Source organism: Diabrotica undecimpunctata, unplaced genomic scaffold (genome assembly GCF_040954645.1).
Source record: "Diabrotica undecimpunctata isolate CICGRU unplaced genomic scaffold, icDiaUnde3 ctg00000611.1, whole genome shotgun sequence".
Taxonomy (NCBI): domain Eukaryota; kingdom Metazoa; phylum Arthropoda; class Insecta; order Coleoptera; family Chrysomelidae; genus Diabrotica; species Diabrotica undecimpunctata.
In genome coordinates this window covers 251,526-271,818 of record NW_027311935.1, presented here as the reverse complement: position 1 = coordinate 271,818, position 20,293 = coordinate 251,526, and the positions used below count along the sequence as shown (strand labels likewise).

General features: G+C 38.0%; 1 protein-coding gene across 2 annotated transcripts in view; it reads left to right on the top strand.

Moving 5' to 3' along the window:
- Window positions 1–18,073: 18,073 nt before the first annotated feature.
- The window catches only part of LOC140431328 (uncharacterized), a 246,592-nt gene continuing 244,372 nt past the window's right edge, over window positions 18,074–20,293 (top strand). Inside the window, exons 1-3 of one of the 2 annotated variants that reach the window (XM_072519260.1) lie at window positions 18,074–18,920; window positions 19,025–19,082; window positions 19,268–19,495. In XM_072519260.1, the coding sequence (XP_072375361.1) occupies window positions 18,371–18,920; window positions 19,025–19,082; window positions 19,268–19,292 (633 nt within the window). In that variant the 5' untranslated portion in view covers window positions 18,074–18,370 and the 3' untranslated portion in view covers window positions 19,293–19,495. Of the gene's footprint in view, window positions 18,921–19,024; window positions 19,083–19,267; window positions 19,496–20,293 lie in introns of those variants that run through there. The other variant, XM_072519261.1, reaches the window with a different exon arrangement.

Genomic DNA, 20,293 nt, shown 5'->3' with positions numbered 1-20,293 from the left:
AGGAGTCGAGAGGTGAAGAGTGTATGTGTGTGTGTGCGTGTGCGTGTGCGTGTGCGCGTGTGTGTGTGTATGTGTGTGTATGTGTATGTGTGTGTGTCCCTTCGGCTCGCAGAGATAAGAATACGGCCGTGGCAAGAAGTCCATACCTATCGTAAGAGGCGACTAATAGGTAGAAGACGAGAGGTGAAGAGTGTATGTGTGTGTGAGTGTGTGCGTGTGTGTGCGTGTGAGAGTGTGTGTGTGTGTATGTATGTGTGTGTCCGTTCGGCTCGCAGAGATAAGAACATGGCCGTGGCAAGAAAGCCCTGCCTGTCGTAAGAGGCGACTAATGGGTAGGAGTCGAGAGGTGGATAGTGTATGTGTGTGTGTGCCTGCGTGTGTGTGCGTGTGTGTGTGAGTGTGTATGTGTGTATGTATGTGTGTCCGTTCGGCTTGCAGAAATAAGAATACGGCCGAGGAAAAAAGGCCCTGCCTGTTGTAAGAGGCGACTAATTGTTAGGATTCGAGAGGTGAAGAGTGTATGTGTGTGCTCGTGTGTGCGTGTGTGTGTGCGTGAGTGTGTGTGTGTGTATGTGTGTGTGTGTGTGTCCCTTCGGCTCGAAGAAATAAGAAAACGGCCGTGGCAAGCAGGCCATGCCTGTCGTAAGAGGAGACTAATAAGTAGAAGTTGAGAGGTAGAGAGTGTATGTGTGTGTGAGTGTATGTGTGTGTGTGTTTGTGTTGGTGGGTGCGTGTGCTTATGTGTGTTTGTGTTTTTGTTTGTGTGTGTGTGTATGGGTATGCGTGTGCGTGTGTTTGTGCGTGTGCTTGCGTGTGTGCGTGTGTGTGTGTGCGTGTGCGTTTGTGCGTGTGTGCGTGTGTGTGAGTGCGTGTGTGTGTGCCTGTGCGTGTGCGTGTGCGTGTGTGTGCGTGCTTGCGTGCGTGTGTGTGCGTGTGTGCGTTTGCGTGTGTGTGTATTTGTGTGTGTGTGTGTGTGTGCCTGTGGCTCCCTTCCGCTCGCAGAGATAGGAATACGTCCGAGGCAAGAAGGCCATGCTTATCGTAAGAGGCGACCAATGGGTAGGAGCCGAGAGGTGAAGAGTGTATTTGTGTGTGTGTGCGTGTGTGCGTGTATGTGTGTGTGCGTGTGTGCGTGCGTGTGTGTGAGTGTGTGTGTGTCCGTTCGGCTCGTAGAGATGAGAACACGGCCGTGGAAAGAATGCCCTGCCTGTCGTAAGAGGCGACTAATGGGTAGGAGTCGAGAGGTGAAGAGTGTATGTGAGTGTGCGTGTATGTGTGTGTGCGTGTGTGAGTGTGTGTGTGTATGTGTGTGTGTCCGTTCGGCTTGCAGAGATAAGAATACGGCCGTGGCAAGAAGGCCCTGCCTGTCGTAAGAGGCGACTAATGGGTAGAAGTCGAGAGGTGAAGAGTGTATGTGAGTGTGCGTGTGTGTGTGTGTGTGTGCGTGTGTTCCAGTGTGTGTGCGTGTGTGAGTGTGTGTGTGTGTGTGTTCGAGTGTGTGTGCGTTTGTAAGTGTGTGTGTGTGTGTATGTATGTGTGTGTCCGTTTGGCTAGCAGAGATGATAATACGGCCGAGGCAAGAAGGCCATGCCTGTCGTAAGAGGCGTCTAATGGGTAGGAGTCTAGAGGTGAAGAGTGTATGTGAGTGTGCGTGTGTGTGCGTGTGTTCCAGTGTGTGTGCGTGTGTAAGTGTGTGTGTGTGTGTGTATATATGTGTGTGTCAGTTTGGCTCGCAGAGATGATAATACGGCCGAGGCAAGAAGGCCATGCCTGTCGTAAGAGGCGGCTAATGGGTAGGAGTCGAGAGGTGAAGAGGGTATTTGTGTGTGTGCGTGTATGTGTGTGTGCATGTGTGCGTGCTTGTGTGTGTGAGTGTGTGTGTGTGTCCGTTCGGCTCGCAGTGATAAGAATACGGCCGAGGCAAGAAGACCCTGCCTGTCGTGAGTGGCAACTATTGGGTAGGAGTCGAGAGGTTAAGAGTGTATTTGTGTGTGTGTGTGTGTGCGCGTGTGTGTGTGTGTGCGTGTGTGCGTGCGTGTGTGTATGTGTCTGTTTGGCTCGCAGAGATAAGAACACGGCCGTGGCAAGCAGGCCATGCCTGTCGTAAGAAGAGACTAATGGGTAGGAGTCGAGAGGTGAAGAGTGTATGTGTGTGTGTGCGTGTGTGCGAGTGTGTGTGTGTGTGTGAGTATGTGTGTGTGTATGTGTATGTGTGTGTGTGTGTCCCTTCGGCTCGCAGAGATAAGAATACCGCTGTGGCAAGAAGGCCATGCCTGCTGTAAGAGGCGACTAATGGGTAGGAGTCGAGAGGTGAAGAGTGTACGTGTGAGTGTGTGTGTGTGTATGTGTGTGTCCGTTTAGTTCACAGAGATAAGAATACGGCCGAGGCAGGAAGGCCATGCCTATCGTAAGAGGCGACAAATGGGTAGGAGTCGAGAGGTGAAGAGTGTGTTTGTGTGTGTGTGTGCGTGTGTGTGTGTGCGTGTGTGTCTGCGTGTGTTGTGAGTGTGGGTGTGTCCGTTCGGCTCGCAAAGATAAGAACACGGCCGTGGCAGGAAGGCCCTGCCTGTCCTAAGAGGCGACTAATGGGTAGGAGTCGAGAGGTGAAGAGTGTATGTATGTGTGCGTGTGTGTGCGTGTGTGTGTGTGTGAGAGGGTGTCTGTGTGTGTCCGCTTGGCTAGCAGAGATAAGAATACGGCCGTGGCAAGAAGGGCCTGCCTATCGTAAGAGGCGACTAATGGGTAGAATTCGAGAGGTGAAGAGTGTATGTGTGTGTGTGCGTGTCTGCGTGTGTGTGTGCGTAATTGTGTGTGTAAGTGTGTGTGTTTCCCTTCGGCTCGAAAAGATAAGAATACAGCCGTGGCAAGAGGCGACTAATGGGTAGTAGTCGAGAGGTAAAGAGTGTATGTGTGTGTGCGTGTGTGCGTGTGTGTGTGAGTATGTGTGTGTGTATGTGTGTGTGTGTGTGTGTCCTTCGGCTCGCAGAGATAAGAATACGGCCGTGGCAAGAAGGCCATGCTTGCCATAAGGAGCAACTAATGGGTAGGAGTCGAGAGATGAAGAGTGTACGTGTGTGTGTGTGCGTGTGTTCGTGTGTGTGTGCGTGTGTAAGTGTGTGTGTGTGTGTATATATATGTGTGTGTTCGTTTGGCTCGCAGAGATGAGAGTACGGCCGAGGCAAGAAGGCCATGCCTGTCGTAAGAGGCGGCTAATGGGTAGGAGTCGAGAGGTGAACGAGGTATTTGTGTGTGTGTGTGCGTGTGTGCGTGTATGTGTTGTAACGGGATTTAATTAAGCATCAGATTTAAGTAATCTTTTTAATTAGGTGACACACATTTGCCAAAATATATTATTTGTTTACGACATTGAAAATATCGGTGTAACTGAAACGCGCTCTGACCTAGTGAAATTTGCAATGTAATCAAAAGCTTATTAAATAATGTGTACAAATTAAACAAATAAAAACAATAATATATCAACAAGCGCACGGGAGGTAAATAGCTGGAAATCACGGGATTATGTATTATTATCAATGTTGTTGAGAATGAAGAATCAAGAAAACGGTCTCAGTTAGTCAAAGTCAACTGAGTACTATCTAGTATTGTACTTGGATAACCAATAAACTAGATCATGAGTATCTAGTGTAATTTAAATAAATCTACCATACGAGACGATAAGTGAAGCATTATTTATTACATGGCGATCCTGAAGTGGTAGAAACCAGGAATCTTCATCCAGAGAAGCTCAAGATGAGAGGAAAATCATACTGGAAATTTAAATGGAAAAATGAAGTAAAGTATTCATCACCATAATGGATGATATATGGAAGGCATTGTACCAGTTTAAAAATAGAAAATGCATCAGCAGTTAAGAAAATTCCCGCCAAATTCCGGTCCAAACCCGCCAGGAGCCCCGCGACAGCAGCCCAGTTCATAATAATGGACAATAAATGGAAAAAATGGATAAATGGACAAAAGTGAATTAACAAAACCATATGTGAAATATATTATGTAAGTAAATTTTATTTTTTATCCCTTATAAATTATGCAGTCTAACATATACTATATAGATATTACTTAGTATTTGAATATAAGAATTTAACTAATTCAAGTTCAGAATGTTGAGTACACAATTTTTATTGCTTTTAAAAGTAGTACAGAATATAATTTATTTTTAAATTATCGCAAATAACTGTTTATATATCAAATTCTATTTTTTTAATGAAAGAAATGTGCCATATAATTTTATTTACTAAAGGTATATTTTTAAAAATATTTATATTTGACCATGAAAATACACCGACAGATCGGAAAATATTAAATTACGACATGAATATGCTTGGATGACAAATTCTTCAATTAATATAGACGAAGAAATCGGATATGACTTTTTATTTTACTATTTAGCTACAATAAATTAGGATATTTAGAATTATCGTTACATTAATAAGGAAGGAAAAGATTTTAAAAGAACTTTTAAAGACAATTGACCATGGCGTCAGAAAAATTTTCATTATGTTGGAACAATTTCCACGAAAATATAAGTTCAGGAATAAATTCATTATGGAAGAGTCAAGATTTTGTAGACGTAACGCTTTCAGCACAAGGAAAATGCATAAAAGCGCATAAAATGGTTCTTTCGGTTTGTAGCCCATATTTTAAAGAAATTTTTATGTCAAATCCCTGTCAACATCCTATAGTAATTTTGACAAACGTGACTTACGAAGCACTAAGAGACTTGTTACAATTTATATACCATGGAGAAGTACAAATTAGACAAGAAGATTTAAATACCTTCATTGAAACGGCCGAATCATTGCAAATACAAGGACTCACTGGAGATAGAAAAGTTTTAAATGATAATAACATTATGGAAATTTCGGATAAAGAATATACTCAAAATGTAAAAGATTTTAAACCAGTTTCTCTACCTCTGACAAAGAAACAACAACCTATAAAGAAGGAAGAACATAGCGACACAGAGCAAGAAATAAGTATGGCTCTTACAACAAACGAAATTTTAAATATCGCAAGCAAGGTGTTACCCAGCGAGTTTGATGGAAAAGCAGGTAAACTGCAGTCATTTTTAGATGCACTAGAACTCCTTGAGAAAATAGCGATAGGACACGAGGAGACAGCGACAACATTAATAAAGACAAGAATAATCAATGGACACAGGTGAGATGCCACAGAAATAGAGGCACAGCAAGAGCATATTACGCACCGCATGCAAATACGAATACAGTGACAGAAGTAGATTTTTGACAGAAATGTAGGCAAACTGCATATGGTTCGACCTTAATGGTTGAAACCTACGTCGAGCAGGAGACTGCTAAGAGGATAAGCTAGGGTGGTACTTGAATCCCAACCCGCTAAGAGTCCTGCGGCTCCAGCACGACAATACAGTAACTACAGAATGGATTAAAATTGCGGAACGAATTTTGAATTATGATTTTTTTTTAATGAAGTAAATGGAAAAATTATTGAAAAAGAAGTTTGTCACAATGAAAGACGATTCCCTACGATTATTTTATTTATATGCAAGAGAAGAAAAGATGTTGAGTAAATTAAGTACGCACAAAGGCGAAAAATGATGAACAGATTATTTTGAAAAATAAATGTCAGTATTATTACATATTTGACGAAATTAATTTCGAGATCGAACTGAAAAACAGAAGAAACAGTTACAGTAACATATAAACCAGAAGTTGAGAAGGAATTTACAGTAGGATTAATAGATAAATCGACTAAAATTATGTTACCTATACGAATCATAAATGTAAATAATCGAGAAATATAAATTAGAAGTTTTATCCCGAAGATGCAAAACCAGGAAAAATTTTTTATATATTTTATATGGAAGAAACAAGGCAAAGAGTACAAAAGAGTTAAACAACTATTAAGCACAGTAAAAACCATTAATATTTGAAGAAAAAGGCCCATAGAAAAAGTGCAAAATATGCAGATGTTTTTTATTTAGAAAAAGACCCATATGTACAAGCAAAAGTTAGTTTGTAAAAGACGAGAAACCAAACAATAAACAAAAAAAAAAGCATAACTATAATAATTTAATTACGATAGCAAACAGTATTCGTCATAAAAACATTACCTAATGACATTAGGTTAATAGTATGATATTTGATACAGTTGGAATGTACTTAGTAAGCAATTCCATAAACTTTGAAATTAGTACAATGTAACTGACCAGGTTAAATATTTTATTATTATGATCCGTGTTTAAAATTTTATTTACAATGCAAGAAAAATTTAATAAGCCCAAGATATATCTAATAAGCCCCGATTATGGAATTCCCCGATTTATCGAAGAAAAACAAATTTATTTTAAGGATTTATGCTTCAGGAATAGCATTAGGAGACTTGTTGAGATTTTGGCTCACAAATGTGAGTGCAGAAGATTATAAAGAAAACGATAATAATGAAAATGAGAATAAGAAGAGATGAAAAATAAGAATCAACCAATTCTTAATGAAATACGAAGAGAAAAATAATAATTTTTTTAAGGAAAGTGTAAAAGCTTGTATAGTACAAGATAAACATAATACAATCAACACATAATATAGTACAAGATAAGCAGATCAAAAAGAGTTATAATTAATGACTTCCACATGTTAGAGGAAGGATATGGAAAAATAAATAGGATATATTAAATACAGAGATATAAGTTAATACTATTTGTGGAACGAATTACGAAGAAATGTTGAGAAATATGTGAAATGTGAAGAGATGCGACAACTGCCAAAGGCATAAGCACTAAATCATAAACAAGGAACCCATGAAAATATACATGGATGAAAATGGAAACAGATATATTGACGTACAATGCGAATTAAGCAACTACGTAGAAGAATATGTAATAGAAAATAAAATAAGCCAAAACAGTAGCCAAATCATTGGTAGAAAAATTTATCTTGAGGTATGGAGTACCCAGAAAAATAATAGCAGACCAAGGCACAGAGTTTATAGCTAGAATAATTAAGGAAACAATACTTTGCTACAATTAGAGTCAATGAATATACTCGTAGTATATACATGTACTTTTGAATGCAAATAATATATAAAAATATATTTAAATGAATATAATGTGTAAATATAGTTTTAAGTTCGTACAATATATATTTAAAATGTGTATAACAAAAAGAAAAATGTTAGACTGTATAGTAGTAGTTAAACAAAAGAAATAGGGATAAATGAATAAATGAATAAAACGACAAAACTTTATTGTGAAATGTCGAAGTTATTAATAGTGTATATGAACAGTGAAAACAGAACTATTACTTGGTACCAAGAATTAATGCAAGAATTAATAAAAGAATTAATATAAGATTTTTTTATTGTAATTTTGATTTAATATGTAAATATTATTGTAAATATTATGTGTACATAATAACATAATGAAGGGTAAGATATAATACATAATAACATAATAGGGGGTAAGATATAATATATAATAACATAATAGGGGATAAGATTTAATATGTAATCAACCACATATTAACATAATAGGGGGTAAGATATAATATGTAATATAATCTATATGATTTAACGTTAAAAAAAAACACGTAGGTAAAATATTAAGCTAATCTAAGGCATAATAAAGGATAATAAACAGCATATTACAAGGGAACCATCAGAGTAACTTTATAATATGCTGATATTAGGTTAGGTGAGGTTACTAAATTAAAAAAATAAAAAAAATTTTAGATATAAGGAAATATGTACCAAAAATTTGTATATAATTCTATAAATATGTATATGTAAATAATGTATATATGTACAGTAATCAGTTGATGATGACACGAAAAATTTTCTTCTTTCGGAAGGGAAGAGTAAAAACAGTTTATGTAATTGATTGAAAACGAACAGCACTCAGAAAATTTTTCTTCTGAGGGATAGGGATGTAACGGGATTTAATTAAGCATCAGATTTAAGTAATCTTTTTAATTACGTGACACACATTTGAAAAAAAAATATATTTGTTTACGACATTGAAAATATCGGTGTAACTGGAACGCGCTCTGACCTAGTGAAATTTGCAATGTAATCAAAAGCTTATTAAATAATGTGTACAAATTAAACAAGTAAAAACAATAATATATCAACAAGCGCACGGGAGGTAAATAGCTGGAAATCACGGGATTATGTATTATTATCAATGTTGTTAAGAATGAAGAATCAAGAAAACGGTCTAAGTTAGTCAAAGTCAACTGAGTACTATCTAGTATTGTACTTAGATAACCAATAAACTAAATCATGAGTATCTAGTGTAATTTAAATAAATCTACCATACGAGACGATAAGTGAAGCATTATTTATTACAGTGTGTATGCATGTGTGCGTGCGTGTGTGTGTGAGTGTGTGTGTCCCTTCGGCTCGCAGAGATAAGAATACGGCCGAGGCAGGAAGGCACTGCATGTCTTAAAGGGCGACTAATGGGTAGGAGGCGAGAGGTAAAGAGTGTATTTGTGTGTGTGTGTGCGTCTGTGCGTGTGTGCGTGCGTGTGTGTGTGAGTGTGTATGTGTGTGTCCGTTCGGCTCGCAGAGATAGGAACACGGCCGTGGCAAGAATGCCCTGCCTGTCGTAAGAGGCGACTAATGGGTAGTAGTCGAGAGGTGAACAGTGTATGTGTGTGTGCGTGTGTGTGTGTGTAAGTATGTGTGTGTATGTATATGTGTGTGTGTCCCTTCGAATCGCAGAGATAAGAATACAGCAGTGGCAAGAGGGCCATGCCTGCTGTAAGAGGCGACTAATTGGTAGGAGTCAAGAGGTGAATGGTGTTCGTGTGTGTGTGTGTGTGTGTGTGTGTGTGTGTGTGTGTGTGTGTGTGTGTGTGTGTGTGTGTGTGTGTGTGTGGGTGTGTGTGTGTGCGTGTGTGCGTGCGTGTGTGTATGAGCGTGTGTGTATCCGTTCGTGTCGCAGAGCTAATAAGTAGAAGTTGAGAGGTGGAGAGTGTATGTGTGTGTGTGAGTGTATGTGTGTGTGTTTGTGTTGGTGTGTGCGTGTGCTTATGTGTGTGTGTGTTTGCGTGTGTGTGTATGTGTGTGCATGCGTGTGTGTGTGCCTGTGGCTCCCTTCCGCTCGCAAAGATAAGAATACGTCCGAGGCAAGAGGGCCATGCCTATCGTAAGAGGCGACTAATGGGTAGGAGCCGAGAGGTGGAGAGTGTATTTGTGTGTGTGCGTGTGTGCGTGTATGTGTGTGTGCGTGTGTGCGTGCTTGTGTGTGAGTGTGTTTGTCCGTTTCTGTCGCAGAGATGAGAACACGGCCGTGGAAAGAATGCCCTGCCTGTCGTAAGAGGCGACTAATGGGTAGGAGTCGAGAGGTGAGGAGTGTATGTGTGTGTGTGTGTGTGTCCGCTTGGCTAGCAGAGATAAGAATACGGCCGTTGCAAGAAGGCCCAGCCTGTCGTAAGAGGCGACTAATGGGTAGAAGTCGAGAGGTGAAGAGTTTATGTGTGTGTGTGTGCGTGTGTGCGTGTGTGTGTGTGTGTGCGAGAGTGTGTGTGTGTGTGTGTGTATGTGTGTGTGTTTCACATCGGCTCGCAAAGATAAGAATACAGCCGTGGCAAGAGGCGACTAATGGGTTGGAGTCGAGAGGTGAAGAGTGTATGTGAGTGTGCGTGTGTGTGTGTGCGTGTGTTTGAGTGTGTGTGCGTGTGTAAGTGTGTGTGTGTATGGATGTGTGTGTCCGTTTGGCTCGCAGAGATGATAATACGGCCGAGGAAAGAAGGCCATGCCTGTCGTAAGAGGCGGCTAATGGGTAGGGAGTCGTGAGGTGAAGAGGGTATTTGTGTGTGTGCGTGAATGTGTGTGTGCATGTGTCTTCTTTCAGCTCGCAGAGATAATAATATGGCCGGGTCAAGAAGGCCCTGTCTGTCCTAAGAGGCGACTAATTGTTAGGAGTCGAGAGTTGAAGAGTGTATGTGTTCGTGTGTGCGTGTGTGTGTGTGTGAGTGTGTGTGTGTCCGTTTGGCTATCAGAGATAAGAATACGGCCGTGGCAAGAAGGCCCTGCCTGTCGTAAGAAGCGACTAATGGGTAGGAGTCGAGAGGTGAAGAGTGTATGTGTGTGTGCGTGTGTGCGTGTGTGTGCGTGTCTGAGTGTGTGTGTGTGTATGTATGTTTGTCCGATCGGCTTGCAGAGCTAAGAATACGACCGAGGCAAGAAGGCCCTGCCTGTCGTAAGAGGCGACTAATGGGTAGGAGTCCGGAGGTGAAGAGTGTATGTGTGTGTGCGTGTGTGTGTGTGCGTGTGTGTTTGTGTGAGTCTGTGTGTATGTGTGTGTGTGTGTCCCTTCGGCATGCAGAGATAAGAAGACGGCCGTGGCAAGAAGGCCATGCTTGCTGTAAGGAGCGACTAATGGGTCGGAGTCGAGAGATGAAGAGTGTACGTGTGTGTATGTGTGTGCGTGTGTTCGTGTGTGTGCGTCTGTAAGTGTGTGTGCGTATGTATTTATGTGTGTGTCGGTTCGGCTCGCAGAGATGAGAATACTGCCGAGGCAAGAAGACCCTGCCTGTCGTAAGAGGCGACTAATGGGTAGGAGTCGAGAGGTGAAGAGTGATTGTGTGTGTATGTGTGCGTGTGCGTTTGTGTCTGTGTGTGCGTGTGTGCTTGCGTATGTGTGAGTGCGTGTGTGTGTGCATGTGTCTTCGTTCAGCTCGCAGAGATAAGAATATGGCCGGGTCAAAAAGGCCCTGTTTGTCCTAAGAGGCGACTAATTGTTGGGAGTCGAGAGGTGTAGAGTGTATGTGTGCGTGTGTGTGTGTGGGTGTGTGTGTGTCTGTTTGGCTAGCAGAGATAAAAATACAGCCGTGGCAAGAAGGCCCTGCCTGTCGTAAGAGGCGACTAATGGGTAGGAGTCGAGAGGTGAAGAGTGTATGTGTGTGTGTGTGCGTGTGTGCGTGTGTGCATGTGTGTGTGTGTGTGTGTGCGTGAGTGTGTGTATATGTGTGTGTGTCCCTTAGGCTCGAAGAGATAAGAATACGGCTGTGGCAAGAAGGCCCTGCCTGTCGTAAGAGGCGACTAATTGGTAGGAGTCGTGAGGTGAAGAGTGATTGTGTGTGTGTGTGTGTGTATGTGCGTGTGCGTGTGTGTCTGTGTGTGCGTGTGTGTGTGCGTGTGTGTGAGTGCGTGTGTCTTTGTTCAGCTTGCAGAGTTAAGAATACCTCCGAGTCAAAAAGGCCCTGCCTGTCGTAAGAGGCGACTAATGGGTAGAAGTCGAGAGGTGAAGAGTGTACGTGTGTGTGTGTGTGCGTGTGTTCGTGTGTGTGTGCTTGTGTGAGAGTGTGTGTATGTGTGTATCTCTGTGTGTGTCCGTTCGGCTCGTAGAGATAAGAATACGGCCGAGGCAAGAAGGCCATGCCTATCGTAAGAGGCGACTAATGGGTGGGAGTCGAGAGGTGAAGAGTGTATTTGTGTGTGTGTGTGTGTGTGTGTGTGTGTGTGTGCGTGTGCGCGTGTGTATGTGCGCGTGTGTAAGTGGGTATGTGTGTCTATATGGCTCGCAGAGATAAGAACACGGCCGTGGCAAGATGGCCCTGCCTGTCGTAAGAGGCGACTAATGGGAAGGAGTCGAGAGGTGAAGAGTGTATGTATGTGTGTGTGAGAGAGTGTGTGTGTGTGTGTCCTTTCGGCTCGCAGAGATAAGAATACGGCTGTGGCAAGAAGGTCCTGCATGTCGTGAGAGGCAACTAATGGGTAGGAGTCGAGAGGTGAAGAGTGTATTTGTGTGTGTGTGTGTGCGTGTGTCTGTATGCGTGTTTACGTGCGTGTGTATGTGAGTGTGTGTCTGTGTCCGTTCGGCTCGCAGAGATAAGAACACGGCCGTAGCAAGAAGGCCCTGCATGTCGTAAGAGGCAACTAATGGGTAGGAGTCGAGATGTGAAGGGTGTATGTGTGTGTGTGTGAGTAGAGGGAAATGAGAGTTCTAGCCGCACCGTTCGTATACCCCCCTACCAACCTCCCCACCATTATTATACCCCCCTCCAATGGTGAGGTAAGGGGTGAGAGTTCTAGCCGCACCGTTCGTATACCCTCCACCACCGACCCCTACCCTTTTGTATACATCCCACCACATCGCATACCCCCCACCACTGACGAGGTCAACGACCGATCAAGGGGCCAACGAAGGGTCGAGGTCAAGGGGTCAACGACCGGTCAAGGGGTTAAAGACCGGTCAAGGGGTCAATAGCCGGTCAAGGGGTCAACGACCGGTCAAGCGATCAACGATCGGTCAAGGAATCAACGACCGTTCAAGGGATCAACGATCGGTCAAGGGATCAACGATCGGTCAAGGGGTTAATGAACGTTACACACAAAGGATAAAAATATACATTATCAGTGAAAGTCAAACAGATCAGGTATGTAAAAACAAGAATTAGCAATAGATAACTTTATTTTTATAATGTAAAATAAGGAAAAAAACAAAAAGTAGGTTAATAGTGAAACAGAATAGTGAAGTACAATAGTGTTAAAACACGGTAGCTTTATTTGGATAAATTCATTATATAGAATATGTGGTGGAAACAAGATACATTTTACACTCACACCATATTAATAAATGCTAAATACGCAAATAAAACAATTATTATTAGTACAGAAATGCTTTTATTAAATACATTATACCGTTAATACAATAAAGTCTAAATATAAGATTATTAAGTTTGTGATTTACTTGAACCCTCTTCAACCATACCATCAATGTCTTTATCAATAACTTCATTACTGGAAGTATCATCTTCGTTATTTTCTTCTTTTTCGTATAAAACAGATGGAAGATAGTCTTTTATTCGAATTAAATAACCATCCAACTTTACAACTTTTAGTAACGATACAAATCCATATAAACATATTTGGTTTTTAAGATACAAGTCACAGATTTCAGCACCTTTTTCATATTTTTTAGCTAATTCTGTACAAAATTCTGGAGAATAAGATAATGGACGCACTGCACCATAAACGGCTTCATGAGAAGCATCAAACTCCAGATTTGAAAAAAGTTGGTGTAAGTTTTGAACACCACTTTTTAAATCCGTAACTTCAATTTCGGTAACGTAACACATCCACATTGTAAATACTAGCAGTAAAGCTGAAAAAGAACTGTAGGAATTAGCTCTACAACGTGTTATTAAACAAACACCCCACCAACAAACTCCCCCACTACGATAAAAAATCTATTTCAAAACTATCTACATAAAATTCATCCCCACCATCATTTTCTGCTTCTGGTAGAAGTAGTTTAGCTTGCTGGATTAAATAATCGAGATTTTTTTGTTGTTGGTTAAGTATAAACGTATCTATTTTGTAATGACCCCACGCTAATGTGTTAATAGTTCCGGGTATAACATATCTCTTATCATCGTGGGAAGTTAAAGCAACCTTATTTTTTAATTCAGTATACATTTCATGTAAATGTGACTTAAATGTATACATTTTACGATAAATCTTTGCATTAGTATTATCAACTACTTGTTTATAATCCGTAAATGTTAAAGATTTATTTATAACGTTTTTGGAAATTCCCTTAGCTTTTTTAAGGTTATCATTGTTACTTAATGTCACACAATAAGCTTTGGCACCAGTACCACAAAAATTTGTAATTGGTTTACCTTTAAACTCATCCTTTAATTTACCAACCACTGATGGTGTTTTTGGTATATTAAAGATATTATCGGCGGGGTAATTGGATCTATCAAATAAATGAAGGTTTTCTTTGATATCGTGGTAAACGTTTTCTGTTTGAATGTGTAAAATTAATGAATCAGTGTCGGTATACAAAAGTGCGGCATTATCTACATATTTAGCTTTAATGTAATTGTAAAAAAAATCATACATACGAATTTTGGATATTTCTAAAATTGAAAAACCGACATATACCGGTTTGTCGTAAATTATTTGTAGGATATTCATTTGAATTGCAACTAAATTATCAGAAAATATTGAAACAGAGTGAAAATTCGGCATACTTATAAACCCTTCAGCACCGACGCTAACAGGCAAGTTTTCCCAGTGGGATAAAAGTTTAATATCAACCCTCTTATCAACATTTTCCATAGTTTCCCGTAAATAGAGTTTGTGTAATTTTTATATGTACTTTTATCAAATTCATTATTTGAAGAATTACGTAAATTTGTGTTTAATTCAATATAAGGTTTTAACCACGGTGATTGAGAAAATTCTAGAATTCGATGAATTTTAGTTACCTTTAAACCTTGTTCAGTACACTGTTTCAAATTTCGATAATGGATAATATATTTATTTTTCGGTAACAACGTTAATACAAGCTTGGGATCTTTACTATTAGGAGAAATCAGATATTCAGGACAAAACGGTAAGTCGTTATGGAAATCATGTAATGTTTCAGGATAAGCTAAATCAACTTCTAAGACATACCCTTTTAGAAATTCATCATCGACTGATAAACAATCAAAATGAGTGATTTCTACATCATCTAACCATCGAAAATCACCATGCAGAAGAAATTGACTCATAGCGTAACCATAAAGGTTTGTAGCATCTAAATAAAGAATATATGAAGTAGGTTTAGAACAATCATAATTCCCACAATACTGATTATTTGCAGCAGCAAATCTAGTGCTACACTGACTTATACCTCCACGTATACCCTTTTTTAAAAAATTGAGCATGTCTATATCCGTCAATAATTCAAGCTGAACATTAGTTTTACGCAACATAGCATCCCAGCTAAGTGATGGAGCTGTTAAATATTGAGCAGGATCTAGTTTATAGTTAAATAAACAAATATGTCAAAAGTTTTCGAACACATCAGCTAATAATAAAATATCTGATTTTAAATAAACATCTGAGTACTCTCCTAAAGTGTTACAATTAAAAACTTCCCAAACTCGCTTAGCTCGTAAGTACTTTTCATCGGAAATGCCTTCACCTTTTAAAATATCGAAAAATTCTTCTTGTGTGGGTAAGGATACCTCACCAAGTTTTGAAAAGTTATCCAGGTATGAATAAGAGAAAACACCTTTTTGTCGTAACAATCCGAACTCTTCATTTGATCGACAATATTTTTGTAACTCTAGACATTGATTATCATTTAGGGTTTTACTTAAATTATCTAGTGAATGAGGTAAAAATCTGAAAGAATCTACAAACCTTAATTTTAAATATATATTTTGCTCTAAATCACCACGATCAACTAAAAGTAGTTTGGTGAATGATATATAGTTTTCTTTAGTTTGTGCAATAACATCAATTTTTTCGTTATTCTAAGCTAATTTTGTTATAAACAGATGCGAATCGTAATTGGTTAAATTATGCATGAAAACAGGTATGAACTTAGGTAATTTGTAATTTAAATTACAAGCGTTATGAGCCGCGCCAGAATACAACCCTGTTAGATGTGAATGATCTCTAACTTTAATTTCGTTAATATCGAACGGTTTATCACAAATGTGACAACACTTACTAGTAAAAAATTGTAATTCCTCTTCTGGTGTGAGTTTTTTCATAGGTTTAATATGTTTAAGATATTTATGATAAATAGTGTAAACTTTTTCTTCTAGTTTTTGAATAAACTTTTCAACCACGTTGTCACCGCGATAAATGATAAGTTGTGATAAACTGTCATCAAAATAACATTTAACATAAAAACTGAATGAATATGGTGTATGCTGATAGGTTTTGACAGTAAACGAGGAATTATCAGAAGGTGTTGCATATTGTATCGGTTGCAGTATACTTTCAAAATCAGCATATATAACAAACAGAACTTGCATTTGTTTCTGAAAGTTGGAAAACTGTAAGATATTTTCTTTTTGTAGATGTCCATATTTATTGAGAATCATGTTGGTAGTTGGAAGCTTAGTATATACAAAGTTGCAATCGTTGTCTTCATGTTTGCGAAGACGTTCTAAGGATGAGAAAAATTGTAAGCAACCATTACATAGAAAAGTCTGACCATTATGGTGTGATTTTTGTTTTGATATTAACCGGGATAAATTTTTAATGTAACAATAATGACTATTCTCGTACTCATCAAAAATAAGTAATAAGTTAACATGTGTAGCTTTTTTAGATTTTGTATGATACAACGGTCCAACTATTTCCATTTGTGTGATATTATTTTTAAAACATTCACTAATCCCAAAAACGTTAATCGAAATATTATTTAGTAATTCAAATTTTGGTATATCTGAGAGTTTCATAGGGAATTTTATATTATGGAACTTTAAGAGACTAGTATAATGCGGATAAGAAGTAGTAAGATTGGATTTACCTGTTGGGTCAAAAATTGATGCGTTTACCGCCCAACCAAAACATGCTTCATCTTTATTCATTATATTAATAATTGCTTTCTTCATCTCGATTTGTCGTGGTAACCTGATATATGAAGAAGATCGTAGAGGGTTGTACTTATTAATGTTAACTTCTAATGATTGGATTTGTAAAAGACTCCATCCAGATTCCTTTTCTTGTATTTCCGAAACCTTGGGTAATATCTCCCTAATAAAATCTTGATATGCTTGTTTCAAATTAGTAGAAATAGTAATAATCTGATTTTTTGTATTAAATGATTTTAAATTATAAGTATCTTTTTCAGGTATTGTGTACATAGAGTAAAGTTCGAAATTAACTTTTAACACTTTAAATTTATGTAAATAGTTATGTAGGAGCTTCAAAACGTTACCTTTAATTTCACTAAAAAATTCCAAGTGATCAGTATGATGTTTGTTGCTAGAAAGACGGTAACTACCGATACGATTTTTAAACGCACTTGATAGTTTCTCAACCCCACTATCATTACTAATAACACTTTTGTGTGAATTACTACGTAAATGTCCTGTTAGTCCTCTCCCAGAAATTTTTTTATAATAATCTTGACATTCGATAACATTGGATGTAGTGGTAACTGGATGAACAATAGATCTAAAGGGAGTTGCTTCTACAATGGTTGAATTGTAATTATTAGCGGATGTAACAACATCTGGGTTATCATTAAGTTTCACCTTTTTCCCTTTATTAAATCGTTCCGGACAACTTTCCCGTTTATGCCAACTTACATTGCTTTTGTTGGATAAAACTTTTAAACAAGAGTCACACTGCATGGTTGTTGACTGAAGCTAGGTGACTGTACGACACGAAAATGAACAATAACGAAAGAAGTGTGGGGTATAAATATAAACTTGTTTTGATTACCGGTTTTAAAACTGGAAATACCGGTTTTAAACTGGAAATACCGGTTTTATGGTATTATTATAGTAAATAATTACAAAAACTAACAATATATCCCAAATATAGATAATTACCGCATTTATAAGCGTGGTTAAAAGTAAAAGTGTAATAAAAAATAGTTTTTTACTGCTTTTTACCGCTTTACGCTATATGCGTGATTTTTTCTGAAAAATAATAACATATTCGTATTCCTGGCGTCAATACCTTTCATCAGAGTGGTCGAAAGGTGATGTAGGACTAAAAATACGCTTTTTAGCGTTTTACCGCCTTACGCGTTAATTTTTTCTCAAAGTAATAACATATTCGTATTCCTGACGTCAAGACCTTTCATTAGAGTGGTTGGAAGGTGGGTGTAGGACTAAAAATAAAGGAAAAAAAAAACTTCAAAAATAAAAAAATATAAAAAATGAAAAAAAATAAATAAAAAAAAAATAATAAAAAACTGATGTGAAAAACCAACAATAAACGCAAAGCTGTGCAGACATACATGAACTCAACTATAGCCGGTCAGTACCCTTTCTTTGTTGTCTATGTAGGTCATGGAAGAGCTTACATCGCCTTCGAGTATTCACCTTTCTTTGTTACAGCAAGTGTAGATCCTGTTTCACCCACCATTTCGCGTTGCTTAGCTTGGGTTAGGTTTGTTGTATATAATCCCGTTTAAGTTATGCAATTTCAAATAGTCGCTTCTTTTCGCAATGAAAACCGTACAACGTTCTGCGCGTCGCGAGCCGGGGTTGTTGGCTAAAAAAAGAGTTTTATATAATAGTGTGCCAGATACTGAGTTTGAGGAACCGTTAGCTAAAAGACAATTAATTAACACGATTCCTCCTTCAATCGAGATGTGAAAATTCGATTCCGTCCGCGATCGCACCGCCGTCACCAAGATCGGTCCCGTCTTCGATCTCTTCTCCGGTCTGTGAAATAAGGGATAGGCAGCGTGCACCGTCGGAAGAGAGTGTTGTTTTTGTAAACTGTAAAAAAATTAGTGAGGCCCAGCGCCTTATTTTTAAAATAAACAATCAAAAAAAAACTAAAAACTAAAGCGACGGTGCACTCCGCGGTTAATGAGAATGTCGTTCAGTCATCCATATTTATTAAGGATGACATTCTTCATGCCGCCGAAGAGGCTGCATGCAAACATGAAATGGTGAAGCAAGTAGCGGCGGAGGTGCACGCTCCTCCAAGCACCCCTACACCTTTCGAAGATATCTCCGACCCTGAAGACGGACCTGATGATGAAAACCACTACAAACCCTCTATGGAGGGTTATCCCTCTATTGGGGATGAATTAAATATATTTGAATGGGGATCACCACCTAAAGAGGGATTGACAGAGAAACCCATGACTAAGGTTCAAGTCTGGGCAAAAAAACTGATAGAGACAGAGCCGTCATTTAATGAAGTAGTGGCAAGCGCTCTCCAAATCCCCAACAGAGTAAAAGCTCAAAAACAAGCATTTTGTGAGGATTTCAAAGGAGGGCTTGTGTCGGCACTTGAACGTCATCAGGACCGTCTCCAGGACAGTTTGAACAGGAGTTTAAAGGATAGTGAGCTCCTTAGGAAAGCTGTCCAAAATATTTTTTTATACGCGGAAAAACTGTCGGAGGCTTTCCACGAAGAGCAACGCCGTCTCATAGAAAATTTTAAATACACCAAAACTTTCCTGACCAACGCTGTGAGATCGGATTCTGAAGGTGAGAATTTTTATTATAATATATTGCAACAATTTTATTAACAAAATTTACGCAATGCTAATATTGATAATTACAATACTGGTAATGTTTTTTGTTTGTTACAGACTTGCTCAACAAAAATGCTGGTGGCGATGTCCTGCGATGCTGGGGGACAAGTAAACCGTGAGTTAACCAATTTTTTACCTAACTTTTCCTTTTTATCACTATAATAAAATTTTACAAACGAAAATTTTATTTATTCTCTATTACGAAATTTTAATTTATTCTTCATTAAGCGTCATCATTAATTTTTGTACACCATTATGATATTTTAATTAGTTCTACATTTTGCTATTTCTTTGTTACAGATCCCACTCCGACGACCCTGTATAGCCCACCCCGACGACCCTGTCACCCCGAGCACCCTGTATAGTCAATATTAATTATTTTTAAGTGTACGTTTTTGTAAATAATATTTAGTTTTAGTTGTGTATATATAGTTTATTTAGTTTACTTTTTATTATATTATTTTCGAATATATTGTTTATTTTTAATAAAAAATATATAAAAATATTGTTTTTTATAAATAATTCACAGCCAACATTTAGTTGTAGATAATTTATTAAGATTAACACCACAATAAACTTAAAAAAGTCTGTTTATTTAACTAAGAAATCTAAAGTTATTCTTAAATATAAATATAAAATACTAACATACAATATTTATTTATAATTATATTTTGAGAACAACTTCAGATTTCTTAGTTAAATAAACAAACTTTTTCAAGTTTATTGGTGTGTTAATCCCAATAAACTATCTAAATATTAAAATGTTACATCTAGAAACATTCAGAACAATATACATACCTATTCAGTCTTTTTTCAAAAATTTTTTATAAACTATAATTATTAAGGTGGAGTATAAATAGTTCAAAAACCAAAAATTTCCAAAAATTTGTTTTTAAATATCACTGTTGAAAAAATTGTAAAATACGTAGAAGAAATACAAGTTTTTTAGAGTTTGGTAAATATTATAAATAAGTCGAAAAAACCTACTAAGGCATTTATTTTAAATTTTTGAATGAAACTATTAAAAAGTTTTAATAAAGTTTTATTATAAGCACAGTTTTTCCGTTGAACACTACTAAAACCAACATCATGAACCAAATTATTTATTTGCAAACATGCTAAATGTGAAGGTGAAGCGAAACCTAATTGTAATGTTTTGATTAAGTTGTTTACAAATAAATCATTTGGTTGGAAATGAAATGAAATGAATTAAAATATGTTACAAGGGAGAAGTATTTAAAACTAATATAATATTATTCAATAATTATCAGTTTATTAATTAGTTCGGGTGGTACTATAGAAGGTTCACAAAACATGTCATTTTTC